The sequence below is a fragment of the Hetaerina americana genome, unplaced genomic scaffold (assembly GCF_022747635.1).
Source record: "Hetaerina americana unplaced genomic scaffold, ioHetAmer1.1.p SCAF_4, whole genome shotgun sequence".
Classification (NCBI taxonomy): Eukaryota; Metazoa; Arthropoda; class Insecta; order Odonata; family Calopterygidae; genus Hetaerina; species Hetaerina americana.
This window is the reverse complement of record NW_027286985.1, coordinates 57527056-57543232: the sequence shown is the minus strand read 5'-3', so window position 1 is coordinate 57543232 and position 16177 is coordinate 57527056. Positions and strand designations below refer to the sequence as shown.

The following is a 16177-nucleotide window of genomic DNA, read 5'->3' as shown; positions in this document are numbered from 1 at the left end:
TGGTTTGTGTCCATGAAATTAGCAGGACCCAAATCAAAAATGAAAATGACAGCATAGCAAAAAAAAATTTAATGGGAAGAAGTAATTATTGTTGCAAAGCAAAGGCCCAGCTCCCTCATTATTTTATGGTTGAGCTGTACTGTAAATACAGAAGTTTTTTTTAACTACATAGGTAAAAGATACATGAAAAGTGTGGGTCCTATTTATTTTCTAAGCAGATCACAAATTGGCACCATTCTATTTGAGAACTGCCATGAGTGATACCATGAGCTTTAAAAGCATATTTTCAGATTATTTAAAACCATAGATATCAGACACAGAAACATTAGTAGTAGAAAAGGATAATCCAGGGAACTCAAATAAAGGATGACAGAGGGGAAATCACAAGTCAAACTCATAGCATTTGATGACTTATCTGATAATTTTCCCTTCCATGTGACCAATCAGTGGACCACCACAATAAGGGCTACCCTCACCAAGGCACTGTCTACTCAGGCTAATTTTATTACAATAAAGGCCAAAAATACTGGATATTTTCATGAAATTTCCATTTTAGAGGTAAATTTACCATGTAATAGTCATCAAGACAACGATCATGTTTATTTTTTTCAGATTTCATAAGTATATGGTTCATATGTACAACAAGAGTTTACCAAGATTGGAAAAGGTTCAAAAACAACAATAAATAGGTATAAATAAAACCTGCAAAACACCAACAAAATGGTACTCATATAAGAAGAGACACTAGTGAAATAGTTTGAAAAACACTCTCAGCAAGGTTTCGTAGTTCCCATTTCTGTTAGAATGAATTTAGGTAAATATTGATTTAAATAAAACTAACCCAATAAGTTATACTTGTATAAAGGAACTTGAGATATGTATATTCATAAAATTTATCTCCGTAGATTTATGAGCCATGATCTTGTATTCCGCATCAAATATTTAATAGAAATTAGAATTATTGTCGAATTCCTCAAAACTCAGAAAATCAATAATCAAGTGGTTTTGGACAAGTAGGGCATGCTGACGCAAATGAAGATATCTCGCACACCCATTTCTTTTGTTCATGAATCCAAATTTTTTAAGTTTCCACCACAATTTAAATGTACCAAAATACAATCTAAACAGTTTTAGTAAATCATTTACTAAACAGGTTAATCAAGTTGGTTATTAATTGTATTTGGAATGTACCAATGGGTTAGTTATAGGTTTCATGACATCAATGGAAAATATTTTCTGAGTCGATTAATCTATTTCAAAGGGGTTGAAGAAAAAATATGAAAATAAATCTGATTAATCAACTTTAAAGTTGGTATCTAACAGCTAAGTTCCAAAGTTCAGGTTGATGTTATAAATCATATAAATCATAACTTATATCATAAACAATTCTTTACCCAGCCACCTTGATTCCATAACTTCACTCAGTCACTTATTGGCGACATCTCAAATGAACTGAAGGAGAGGGAGGGAAGTTTTCCACAATTTTAACAATAGCATGAAGTGAACTGATAAGGTCATACTCATAATAATGAGTAGATTGAACTCAATCAATACCGTGGTTGACATTAATTGCTTTTATAACTGAAATGAATAAATAAAACATCAATTGTCCAAATATTCATCAAGAACCAACAAAGTATGAACCTGCATTACAAAGATTTTCAACCAAATATTTAAATTTGTATAGAGAAAAATATACTGATGCGATATTTTCCTCTTTCTCTTTGGATTCTAAAGTATGCATTGCAAAAAAATTGATGAATACCCATAAAGAATAATAATAAAAAAATTTTTTATTTTTTCTGTCATATTTCTGAATTTTTTCTGCAGGTCTGCAGAAAAATTCCTTCATATTGTCTTTAAAGTTAAATCAAGTATGTGTATTATCATGCTTATCATAAATATGCCTATTATAATTATAATTAAGTAAGAAATAAGTTGAAATTATTATGTAACTATTCGAGATTCAACTTATTCAATGAAAAAAAGAACAAGTCAGGTCATAAATTGCAAGGACAACAAAACTATAACACTAAATTAAAAGTATGGAATAAACTATAATTTTAATTTCAACTTTTATCTTTTTCCTCGGCAAAATGCAAAAATAAGTGTTTAATATTCAACTAATAATAACAGTTATATTTTCTGGCCAATTCAAAATATAAATCTGAGCATGGATGAAAAAATAGTATTCTCAATTGTAATGTGTGAAGTTCATTTGATAGTCTATTCTGAAAACATTCTATTTCCTTGATTCACTGCATTGTTGATTCTGATGGACAAAAGTTTCATTCCTATCCTGAAGTTGTCTTTATGTTAACATGATTTTTCATTGCTCTTTGGCCATTTCAAGCAGGTGGGATGGCTGCCTGGGTGTTGACCTTTGGAGCTCTCTGATTGGTTCTTATCTTGTAAGGGCTGAATACCCTGTTTACCTAGTGAGTCCTTGTTCATCCCTGTTTATGTTCCTTGGGTTCTTTATCATTTATTTAATACTTGCAAAATCTACCAGCATTTACAGATTTGTAAGCCAAAAACCTCGAGACAAAGATCATAGATCTTCAAAAAAATCTCATGTACGACTGAAAAGCTGTTTTGACAATTACAGGAGAAGCGCATAATGACATTATATATTAGATTAGATTAACTGTGAGGTAGAGTGATTTCTGCTTCTGTTCAATCATCTGAATACTCACTGAATTAACAGTCAAAGCACATTGCAGTGAAATGTTACTTATATTTTTATGACCTTTGCTTCAGAACCAAAGCTACCGAAAACGTTATATGTATCACAATATCACCTTTTAGAACTCTAAAGAGATATTTATTTGTATGGTTGGAAGATGGATGGTGTATGCCTAAATATGATTGGCTTCAGAATTATCTTTTTTTAAGGCAGATGACTGCAGCACTTATATTGATGAATTATTCAGCAAAAAAATGTAACACTCGAGGGATTTGCCAAATGGTAAAATTTTTTTCATGAATATTGAATGAATATTTCTAAAAGTTTTAAATTTATGCGCTGGTATTGAGGAAAACTGATAATAATCTATCCGATTGAAAACATATTTAAATTATAATGCCAGGACAATGCATTTATTATTAATATTTACCTCTAGTATCACACTACATATATTTAAAGAAAATTCACTGCAAGGTATATATTTTAAAATTAGTATAATTATGAATAATATCCTTATTCCTCTTTATTTTTAAGTTAAATTGAGGAATTTAATTAGGGTAATTAAGGGCTATAATTTCATAACCATAATTAATTTTAAATTAAGAGTGTAAATTTAATATCTTAGCAATATCTATATAATAACATACGCATCTTGCTAATATGGTAGTCTGTGTTCTGAAATAACACTCTGTGGAAAGTTCCGCACTTTTTCACCAACTTACATATTTTCCTGATTCTTGTTTTTGAAGGGTCCATTGCCCAGGACGCAGACATAATCTATAAATTATATGCATAATCTTTTTATTCAGCCTCTAAATAGAGTAACACTAGAAAAGAGGGAGACTATTTTGCACGAATTCTACAACTATTCATAATCGTAAAATTAATCCAAACATTATGACCATAAATGTTGTATTTTTGTACAAATTTTTCTCAACCATTATAGAAACAATAAAAGTAGCTATCTCTGGTGTAACTCTAGGGAATTTGCATGACAAATTGAAATGAAATTATTGAATGAGTAATATTTCAATAATTAATTTGTAATAAGTCAATAATTTAATTTACTTTCAACACATGTATAAACAATAAGTTCAAATCATGACATACAGGTATATTACCTAAAAACAAGTAACATTCTGAGTATTCTATAAAATATCATTCAATTTTACACATAATTACTAATCTACTAATACTGATAATCAATAATAATTATTTTATACCTATCAAATTCTTATTGTCATTTAATACACAGCTTTGCTTTCAAAAACAGATTGTATAGCAGTGACAATGACTAAATGCTAACTTTTACCTATCAAATTCCTTTGTTTAGTTGACACACAGTTTTGTTATCACAAAACAGTTGTGCAACACCTAATTTTTCTACAGGAACATGGTCACTTAAATGTTTCTGAAAAATATTAATGCATGTAAGGTAGAATTCAGGGTACTTCTTTCCTTAAATTAAGGGGTTCACAATTTAATTAAACTGCAGTCAATAGTGGTGAGAAGAGATGAGAAAACAATAAATGCTACAAATCGATACAAGCAAGCAGAGAAGGGAGGATAAGTAGAAATAGAGGTGATTTTTACTGACCTACTAAACTCTGTTTGGCCTCCGATGACTCCTCATCGGATACTGCCTCAACGTCAATGACTGGACTCTCACTCCTCGGTCCAGTCACCACTTCGCCTGAGTCATTCAGTTGTTGTTGGTAGGCATCGGATGTGGGATGGATTGGGGTAATTATGGGGACAAGGTAGAGAGTGGGAGAGAACGGATTGTGGGATGAAGTATCTGCTGACCACAGAACATTACGCACTTCTTACACAAGGTTAATTGAGAGTTAAATCCTGGAGTTGGTATATTTTATATGACTTTCTTGTTGGCTCCACGGTCACAGTGGTATCTTAATTTGCTCACATTGCAAATTGAAAAAAATGTTTCGGTCTCATTTAAGAGAACTAGTGAAAACTGATAAACATGCAAGCTAATGATAATTGCCTGCTTTCTGCAAATTTCAAGTCTTAGTTTTCCAAAAATTGTACTTGCAATGCATGGATGCTATAAGTAAATAAAAGTGTCTATAGCTACATTGTATCATCAATAATTCCATAAAAACATAACTGCATCAATGAAGTTTCTGCCTTGTATGCCAAATCAATTATTTAATTAAAATATCAGCCAATTTTAACACCAAATAAATGTTTCCAATATTAATATATTTTTTCTGAAATACAGAATTGTCGTAAAAATGCAGATAGATTAATTAGATTTAGTGAAAGCAAGGCTTGTAGGTGCAATGGTGAAAGTTGAAAACTACTAATTTTATTTGAGAATGCAAAATGTAAGCACTTATTAATGGTCAAAATATGCTAAAAATAAAATAATGATCATCAGTTAATTTTTTTTCTGAAGTGAATACTCAAAATTCAAAATTTTCATGAAGCATGATGCATGGAAATAGCTTTGTATTCAGTCATCTATTTCTATTAGTCTTGTTCCTGGTTTGATTATGCCAAGGTGTAAGACACAAGCATAGCAATGCAAATTAGCAGCCAGCAGTAATTTATGGAGCCAAATCATGTAGGTACTAGCTAATTACCATTTTGATGAGAATTTTTACCACATTGTAGATGTCATGTGCCAAAAATTAAGACAATTTTTTCTCCTAGAAACTCTTCAAGAAGTAGTGAAGTTATATTCACTCTCCACATGCTTTTGTTTGATAATTAGTGAGAACAGTGACGTAATGGTAACTTTTAGTGAGACTTACCTGTTTTCAACTTTCACCACATTCAAAATCAACAACTGATTGCTTTCCACTATTACATAATGTAGAGGAAAATGGAATGATGAGAAGAAGAATATGGAGAAGAGACAGGCAGATGAATATGAATAGTTTGATTGAAAGGGAAAACTCAAGAAAAAAAAGTTTTGGAAGAAATTATTTAGGTTAGCTTTTAACAATGACTTACAAAGAGCAAAGTCCATTCGGCGTACAGGGGACATCCTTGAGAGGTCTTGACCTTCAGAGCTTACACTGTCATTGGTACTACTATCAACAATATTGACTGGGGAGTTTAGGGGAAGAGACATACTTCGATCAAACCTGTTGGGTATGGAAAAATAAACACCTTAGTAGGCATCAACTTGAACCTTCAAATAGTTACTTGTATTAATTTATGGGATAAGCAAATGAAAGGAGTCCAAATTTTTAAATTGCAAGTGAGGACCTGAATCAATGAAAAATATAGAAATTCAGGAATATGTACAAATATTGCAATTCATACAATTATGGTTGTTCTCTCTTTAATAACTCTTATATTGTGCCATAAGAATATGTTTACTTGGATTTTGCGGTATTGCATCATATGCTCTGAATATATTTAAAAAATATAAAATCACTTATTTAAAAAAATATCCTGTACACATTGGGAAAATATGCAGCAGCTACCTTGGTACCATCAAATTATACAACTAAAACATAAAAGATCTCTAACAAAATCCTTATTTCAATTTGTTATCATCAGTTTCACAAAAATCCCTGGCATAAATTAAATGATAAAGACACTTCCTGGAAGATGAAAATCTTTGATGTTCATTACATTAATGAATCAGCTTCATCTAGTCATCTCAAAGCAATCTACCTGGGAGGCCAATGGCATAAGTCATAGTTGTTTACGCTGAATTTTTCAGGAATAGATTCAAAATTCTATTTTGACACATAAAAAAGTATTTATAACTGACTTGGGAATTTCATCAAATGAAAGTAAAGAAATTTTAAACAGAATTAAAGTAATCACATCAGCAAATCATTTACACACCAAAAGACCTGAGAGTGGGAGTACCTTTGTCAAGCAATGCATTCAATTGAATAATTATTTGATCAATATTGCAAAAAAGAGTTTAAAGGAGGAAAATAATGAAAATATTGCCCTGAGATTTCACAATAGATTCTCATTTGACAGATGGATGGTAGGACCTATATTTTCTCAATCAAACAATTTTCTTCCATATTAAACTCAACTTGTGCATTGCACAGAATTACGCAAATTTAAAACAAGGAAACAATTTTTCCCAGTGGTTAAATTCCAGTGACAATCTAAAATATTAACTGACCCAGCTGGAAGAGTAAGAAAGATATAAACTCATGCGTAAGGGTTGTCATTCCAAAATATTATTTTAAGTCTCTCAACATAGAAGTGTCTTCCAAAGGCATGACACCTGTATATTACAACTTTTAACTGCATATAACTTTATATGTACTAAAATAAATATGTATATATATATACATATTTATTTTAGTACATATAAAGTTATATGCAGTTAAAAGTTGTAATATACAGGTACATATATATATATATATATATATATATATATATATATATATATATATATATATATATATATATTTATAATTTATATAATTTATTCATCTGTATCTGTATATTACAAATTTTCAAGTAGCTGCATTGATAAATCATGGATAGCTAAGTCCTTTCAAACTATGAAAAATACCTGGAAAGCTTTGGTGTTTCTCTGCCACTACGACCTCTAAACTTCAAGCCTCCAAAGTTGCTACTACAGTTTTCTCCCATGTTCATGTGTCCAGATGTTGAAGAGGAGAGGGATGAGGCACCAAGATGAATCCCACTGTCCACTGAAGGCCTCTTAGCAAGCCTGTGTGGCCTAGAACTGCTTATCCCAGTTCCAGTGCTGCCGGTACTCCCTTCCCCAGCAGAACTCGTGGAGCCAGTGGGACTGGGCAGAGAACTACATGGTCCTCCAACACCACTGCCATCAGCAGGAATGTTGACATGAAGCTCTGTGCTCAGCATCTTGTACTTCTGTGATTCACTTCTGTTGGATGGATTGATTCAGTCTTGATTGAATTACAAACTCAACAAATCAAACACTGCCCTATGGACTCTAGGCTGGCTTATGAGGGGGTTAGCCAACTGTTGCGGGCTTGAACATTAAGTCTCAGTGATGTCCAAAACATCCCTCCAATGAGGTTTAGGCATAAGATAGGAATGTTTAAGGGGAACTCAAATGATCACTAAAAACATAATTTTGGCTAAAAAGCCACCACCACCTTTGGATAAAGTTTGTGGCCTAAACCCAAGTTACAAAGGATTGTTATTCAGGGATAATAAGGCATTTTGGATAATGGTATCATAACTGTTCAAGCCGACCTATTAAGCCAATTGAACTAAAGTAAAGCCAATAATTTATTTGCATGATGAATCACTGTATTCAAGTATTTCATCTAGTCTTTCTTAGTATTTCTAGGCCTATCTTTCCAAAAATAAAAGTTACTGCAAAGCTTAAGTTGAAGAGGGTTCAATTAGTTCCCTCTAATTTTCATTTGAGCATATGAGATAAATCTGTTGTACACTTTAAATAAATTTATCTACACAACAACTGGATCCCAATTTTAGCAAAAAGGATACTTTATGAGTTGCACTTGGTGCATAATATTCGTATAATCTCACGAAAATTGGATTGAAATGTATCTTGCAACAGGATTTTTATTAGAAAGTCCTTACAAGCCCAGTATTCTGGTAAAATCTATTCAAAGCCTGAGTTACATCTATTATGATTGAGAAATATATAGCCAGAATTAGCTTATTTTCAAGTTTCTCGCACATCTGACTCAAGGTTTGAATCAATAGGATTGATGGAAAACTGCCTGAACAGTAAGGAAAAACTAAAGCCACAGCAGTAAAGCAATACATTGGAAACTGAAGGATCAAGGTTTAAATCCTGGTTTGGAAAAATGATTTATGCATTGCAAAAGTTCTGTATTTATAACATTTAGCTAAGATGATGATTGTGCAATGAACCAGGCTAATCAGAAACATTTTTTTCACCTCTAATTATACAAATATGCATACACCTGATACATTTGAATTGAAAATACTGATGCATTTAATTAGATTTTTAATTTATAAATCATTACATGAAACTCCCATCATTACTCAAAATAATAATATTGTGGTTTATGTATAATAATTGTAGAGGCACTGTAACTAATTCAGGAGTCTAATCATAACAAAAATGATTTACAGATGTATGGGTAAGGCAACAACTTTGAACTTAATCATAATAAATTTGACCTTCCCCATACTTTTTTCTTTGAATATTTCATATTAATATCTATGCTAATATTTACTGTGGTATGTAACATCGCATGATCATTAAAGATTATGATAATTAAGCCCTTATTGAAAAAAAGACATATTTGATAAATTTTCCATTTTCATTACTTTGAGAAAAGTTCTTGGCTCTGAAGGTTATATAGTATACCTTTTCAATTTGATGTGGACACTATACCAAGTGAATTGTGTCGAATTTTTTGTATTTGTTGTAGGGCTTAGACAGTCAACATTAAGTGGTTAAAATTACTTATTTCATCAATTAAGTTGTGAGTAGATTACAATAAAAAATGTAGATAACACCAATAAAGCATAATTAAGAAGAAAATATAAACGAAAATATCTATTTTGTGCTTTGTTAGTAGCAAAGAACAAAATATGAAAGGGCTAAGGGAAAACCAAATATTATTTTCAAATTATACTTGTAATGTAATTTATTATGTTTATATTTGCTACTAGTTGAATACAGTGTAAACTTATTTAACTGAGGAAGTCCCATGGGACAAATAATTGAAGCACAGGTGGCACAATGAGAAGCTAGATCAGATTTTTACCATATAAATATTTTAAAACTAATATTCATATAAATTCATTGAAATTTGGTTTGAATGAGGCCAACTTCTCCTTTTGGCACTGGAAGTATTTAAATAGGCTAAATACACTTATAAATAGTTGAAACCTTTTTCATGAAATATCACTTGCCTGGTGACTGCACCTGGACGGAGGAACACTCCATCAGAGGCAGGCGGTTGAGGCAGGTCCTCAGACATAAGAGTTGGCGTATATGATGGACTAGGTAATGGACTGGGGGTTGGTGTTGGTGTCGGAGGAGGTATCTGCTGGAGGTGCTCCACCTCTAACCTGTTAATTTCTTCGGCCAGGGTGAAGTGGTTGTTGAAGCGTGCACACTCAGCTGCCGTCTGACAAATGTGGTTCCGCAAATTTAATGCAGTGTGATTCCACTGGTAGAGAACTAGAGCTGTTTCCCGATGACCTCGTGCACATGCCCACATCTAATGATGGGACAAGGAGGATTTCATTAACATCGAGGAAATTCCATAAAAAATTATGGTAGCCACACAGAATGAAAATTTACATCTCAATCGGGGAACAAATCATGACATCATAAAAATCGTACCCAAATGAAGAATAAAGCAGTCTTAATATTAGTAAAGACACTAAGCTAATGAATCAAATAAATGTAGCATGAAGTCTGAGTAGGAACATCAGTCTCTCTAAAATGAAAGCTGATATCATCCAATACTCTGAATTCAGATACCATTTCAGTGAATTAAATAAATGTTTTCACCCACTTAAAATCATAGAGCAATTCGAAATAATGCTCAGAAGTTTTCTCCCACTTGCTTATTTTGCTGTTGGAACTTGGATTTTGATGGAATTTGGCATCTATATAGACAAGATGTACTCATAAATACCTCAAAATGTGAGGATATACTGACAAATATTTTGCCTTACTCATCTACCATGCATTTCCTCAAAAAAAAAATAGAAAATATTTTTTGACAACCAAAATGTAAAATAAAGACATTTTTACTAAAAAAACAACCTTTTGCTGAACCTGTACAACAACATTTTAAAATAAAATCTTGGTTTAGCATAATATTTCAAAATCAGGACGATATGAATAATTATGGACATTCTTATTTGGATGAAACTTTCCACAGTTTTATGTGTTTAAATAAATAAATTCTTAAAATTTTGGCATAATGACATCTTTTTAAATGTTTATGTAAAAATCATGATTCGCCTTTTAATTGGACATTTTGAGGGAGCAATGATAATGGAGTATCTTTAATACCTTATCAAAGAACAGTGCAGAACTTGAATGCAGGCAAATAAATGTGAACGAACTTTGCTGACTAAATTTATGGAGGGCATTGCCATATGGTTAAATTAAATTCATATATCATAAACCTATTTTAATTATGAAGAGTTATAATGACTGTGATGTTGTATTTAAATATTTTTGACTTCTTTGGAGAAGAAATTTTTCACAATAATTTCATGAAAGTTAAAAAACTTATGAACTACCAGTATGGAGTACTCATGCTGATTAATTCATATAATTGTATTGGACCCCATTAAATTAGCCGATAATCAAAATTATATTTGAGACATTGGTAACAGAAATAGTTTTGGTTACAAAAATAACTTTGGATACAAATATAACTTTAATAATGAAACTCAAGAAGAAATAACAAGGCGGTGCTTACCAGTGGAGTGAACCCATCATCATCCTGACTAAGGGCGTCCACTTCAGTTTCTAGCAGCAGAGAAGAATTTTCAGCTCTCCACTGTAGCATTGCACAAACTAGCCTGTTTAAATAATAACCATCATCAAACACAATGCACACTAGTAAAAATTACTATTGCACATTGCTGCATGAGTTGGAACTCGAGAATACAATGAATCAAATGTAATTGAATAAGGCACAGAGAAAGTCTTCACGTTTGCCTTTCAGCAAAATGTTTAAAAAAATTCCAAATGGCTACTCCTGACATAGCAACTTTAGACAGAGCATCTTATGAATTTAGGCTATATTGCAGCCATTTCTTTCTGAAAATTTCAAACAAATTCATTCTGCTTGTGGGTAATTTAAAATACTGCAGATTTTTAATTCCATTAGCTCTTGAATTTTAAAGTTGTTCCTACCTTGAATAGCCTAATGAAGCTGCTAAATGAAGGAGTGTCATCCCTCGATGGCTCTCAAACCATGTCGGACTCATTTCTTCATTGGACAGCCACATCTTAGAGGTCATTTCTTGGCAGTAGGTCACCATTCTATCTTCAAAATTACCCTGATTAAACAGGCTTGAACCTTCCACCTGAAGCACAAGCATCCGCCATTAATGCTATACAGCATCATTACTTATGGCTGCAATTGTTTGCTAATTGCATTATTTTCATGTTAAAACATTCTGGCCACTTCAGGAAGGTACTTCTGTTGAAATATTGGACTTAGAGGTTTAATTTGTAATTCATTATTCAAATAGTTAAACTTCATCCCAGGACAATGCTGTGCCTCCAAGAAAATTAATGGCCAAAATTGACCATGTAAGTTTGAAATATAATTTGAAATGTGAGTAACTTAGGGTTTACAATTTGAAAATTTTTACTCCTAGGTAATAATTACTGTGTGTCCTATTGAAAGTTGGCAAAAATGTTTTTCTATTTCAGCAATGGACAGTTAACCTAAAACGAGATATTTTAATGTCTATAGTGCATAAGACTAAGAGCCAAACCAAAATGGTGTCTGGCTCTTGGAAGTGACGAAAGGACATGGACAAATAGCTACACAATTTCAGTGTAGCATCTGGTTAGATCAATTGAAAGTTCTAGCTTTAAAAACAAATCCAAGGTATGCTTATAGATAAGAAACCGCAGCTAATATAATGAATGAAAATTTCCTCATTCCCTGATTTTCGTTAGCAGTAGCATAGGGTGAACTACCAATGAATCAGTAATTTCAGATGCACGAGTATATGCTATATTGACCAATAAAACTTGATGATACACGAAAATATGACTAAATTATTCAATGATCAAGACAATAATTTGGAGTTGAAGAATAACTCGAAATCAGCATCCATAAAATATGTACTAATCCACTTGGACTTGCAACCTCATTTTTAATTCTCACCAAGGTCTCGAGACACGTAAAAAAGTTTGGCGAAAATTTTTTTGCATTAAAATGAAATATTATCCCTGTGAATTCGCCAAAATAAATATGCAACAGTAAGAAAAATGATTATTACTGAAATCGCGACAGTTCAGCCCCACAACGTTCACGCCGTGATTATACGCAGCACGCAATACAGATGTAAAATGCAGGTTGCATACGTGCCTGGATATATGATTCGCCTTATATCGCAGAACAATGGCTTAAACGGCACATTTTTCAATGTCATTTTTCGATGTTTCATTTCATTACGAGCATATTTTGGAATAATGTTTGGAAATTATCATTAATATGGGTTTAAAACGTGCCTTCCTGCGTGTATATACAAATGCCTTTAGAATTTGGGTCAGTGGGCAGATTTAATTTCTGAATTCAAATACACAGGAAAGCTGCTCGATTCATTAAAAACTGTTGCGAATGAACTAAAAGTAACATACTGATATTTGAAGATCTCTGATGGGAACTGCTACAGTCACGAAGATTACCCTGTTGGCTTAATCTAATGGACAAAGAAATCACATTAGCTTAATTATGACACCTAGGGAATAACTCTTAACTCCACGTTGGCGGGCGATAGCAGATTGAGAAGTAAAGGGAAATAGATTGTTCAAAAAAGATTTAAGGAATCATTTATTCCATGCACTTCAAGCTTGCAAAAGTGTAAAATTAAAGGCTTCCAGGCTACTCACAACTAGAATATTACCAAATAATGCTCAAAATTCCATCAAATTGCAAGTTCGCCTAAAGACAAGTGACCTCTTGCCACGTGCCAGTGGCCGTTAACAGTGTAAGGTGCAGATATAAATATATAAACTCTGCATGCATTATATTAGCAGAGTAAAAAATCAAGTCGTCTTTTAAGGTCACAATAATGATGGTGATAATGAATAAACCTGTACTGCTGTGAACTGGTACCAAATATAGCCCATCAGTATAATGGAATGAGAACAATTTAAACAGGTAAACTACAACTTATCAATTGATTAAAATAATTTTTTTCACATGAAATAATTTATGTCCTCAAAGATACCAAAAATTTAATATAAATCAATTAAAAATACATCCCATAATTTAAAATTTTAGTTAAAGTTATGTTTTTGGACTCCTGAAATATGTATACATAAAATAATTGAGGTAGAGTCACTATAAAAACATTAATTCCTAAATAAACCTAGTCTTAACCAAAATTTAACTTTGATAAGTCATAAAAAAGGGCTATATACATATTAACACATACAATTTTCATGTAATGAATTCAAAGCTAAAATTACCCATTTCAAAGTGTTCATGTTTCGACGTTAGCTATATTTCAAAAGCCGATTAAGACACACAACTAGGATTAGATGTGCCGTTTTCACTTTTCAATCACTTTCACTGCTTTCAAGTACATGTACAATAAAGATGAAGCCCTTTAATTTTTTTCCACATTTTAAATCTGTAAGAATATTAAAAAACCACTTACTAGCTCAGCACCATCTGGTTCTTGCTTAATAAGCAGCCTGTTATCCATAGCTTCCAACCGCTGGAGCAAAGTAAATCTAAGCAGGTTGTCGTTACTGTGCTCTGCTGTTTTAGGCTCTTGCACTCGGCCCCTTTCCTCCTTGGGAGGCTTTTTGTACTCAAATATCACAGAATTGGAGATCACAAACCCTTCACAGGCTACCTGCAGTGTTGCTAACCCAACTTCATGAGCTGAAAATCAAATATAAATGATATTAGAGCCATGCATATAGTATGTTTATTGATAAAATCTAACTTCCTAGCTCCATGAGTCATAATCTTGTATTCTGCCCTACGCATTTAATAGAAATTAGAAATGAGGCGAATGAATATATCTCGCACACCCATTTCTTTTGTTCGTGAATCCAAATTTTTAAAGTGCCCACCATGATTTAAATGTGCCAAAATGCAATATAAATATTTTTAGTAATTTATTTACCAAGCAGGTTAAACAAGTTGGTTACTAATTGTATTTCGAATGTGAAAATGGGTTAGTTATAGATTTCAATACGACATCAATGGGCAAAGATTTTCTGAGTCGGTCATTCTATTTAAAAGGCGTTAAAGAAAAAGTACGAAAATATATCAGATCAATATAAATAAGAGAAGTTAATCCAGAATTATGTAAATATTAACTTAACTTTGGTATACTTATTTTGGCAAATATTCTGTGCTTAATGTAGAAAGAAAAGAATAAGAGAAATAAAAAGTAAACCTAATGCAATAAGAAGTTATGTCACGCAGATTTAACAGTTCTATCATGAGATTAGTTAAGGGAGACAAACCGGGGCAGAAACACCGCAGGACTCCACTTTGTACTAATGTCGTTGGCACAGGAACAGCATCAAACAGCACAGTATATGGGGAAGTAGTGGAATACCAGGGCCCAGTTACCAAAACCTTAACTCCTCCCTGCCAAGAAAAAGTAAATGTCAGAATTTACTGTATGGATATACTATAAATCTGATAACGCTTGCGAGAAATAAGACAAAAAATAAGGAATTCCTAGTTAGAAAATGAAGTTTTCTTAAAAGTATGAGTCTGATGCATTGAAAGCAATAAAAGTAGTGGAATTTTATACTTTTTTCTGTACTATCTAGTAAACTGTTTCATTTGGACAGGCTTGCAATGTTTTTCTCCGCATGGATTTCAACCTGTACAATAGAGAAACTCTAAAACATAAATACAAAACAATATTTACATTCCATAATAGTGGCATAAGTTTAAGGAAGTTTAAGTATGCCATCATAATTTTAGACCCAGAAATTGAGAATTAACTTTTCAAACTCGAGTATTGATTCGAACATTTCCAAATAATTGAAAATACACTTCCATTTCCATAAAGTTTAACTGTACCTCAAGCTCCATGTACACAACCGTCCTGGCTTTATTGATCCATGACCTGATTTTACTATGTACTTTAAAAAGTGAGTTTCTAAATCTAGTAGCTGTTGTTATTTTATTTCGTAACCTTTTACTAAATTATTGTATGAAATTATGGAAATACCATTGATCTCAAGTGTTAAGGACAAAATTTAAATAAAAATTTTTAAGAATTAGGAGTAAAATTTGAAGTTCTTATCAAATGAGAATTTAGTAATTTCCAATTTTGCGTGAGAAACGCAATGTTGCTTTCACATAGACACTTCGCATTTTTATTTCCATTATTTTAATAAATTGGATTAGTGGTGAGAATGATTACCAAGTTTATTCTCACTCAACGGAAGAACCGAGTTTTAACCATTACAAATAGACCTGTGTGACACACCTCTGGGTAAGCCCATTCAGGAGAATAGTCGGTGATGTTCGCAGTTCCTTCTCGGTAGTCCATCCTAGAGGACGATTGACTGCTGGTCTTATCCGAAGTCGGGGTCACTGGCAGGCCGACACCAAGGCCAGGGTCTCCCCCTCCTACTGTCACTACACCACCAGCCATCGGGCCAGCACTTTGCTCCAGCACCTAAGGAATTGTTAAATAAGCGATGAAGAATACTACGGAGTCAGCCAATTTATATTATTTCATAATACCGGTCCCTTGGAATTTTAATTAAATAAAAGTTAAGGGTCCAAAGGGATGAAAAAGCATGTAGTCCGTGAAATTGATCCTTTGTCCCTCGTGCCAAAAATG

At 32.6% G+C, this 16177-nt stretch overlaps 1 protein-coding gene across 1 annotated transcript in view; it reads right to left on the bottom strand.

The window, feature by feature from the left end:
• Camta (Calmodulin-binding transcription activator) overlaps positions 1–16177 on the bottom strand; it is a 1815113-nt gene that overhangs the window by 28262 nt on the left and 1770674 nt on the right. The window contains exons 19-27 of the mRNA XM_071590285.1: positions 15818–16009; positions 14835–14961; positions 14012–14241; positions 11523–11695; positions 11083–11185; positions 9551–9861; positions 7209–7550; positions 5666–5799; positions 4284–4379 (exon numbers count right to left, since the gene is read on the bottom strand). Coding sequence (XP_071446386.1) covers positions 4284–4379; positions 5666–5799; positions 7209–7550; positions 9551–9861; positions 11083–11185; positions 11523–11695; positions 14012–14241; positions 14835–14961; positions 15818–16009 — 1708 coding nt within the window. The remainder of the gene's footprint in view (positions 1–4283; positions 4380–5665; positions 5800–7208; positions 7551–9550; positions 9862–11082; positions 11186–11522; positions 11696–14011; positions 14242–14834; positions 14962–15817; positions 16010–16177) is intronic.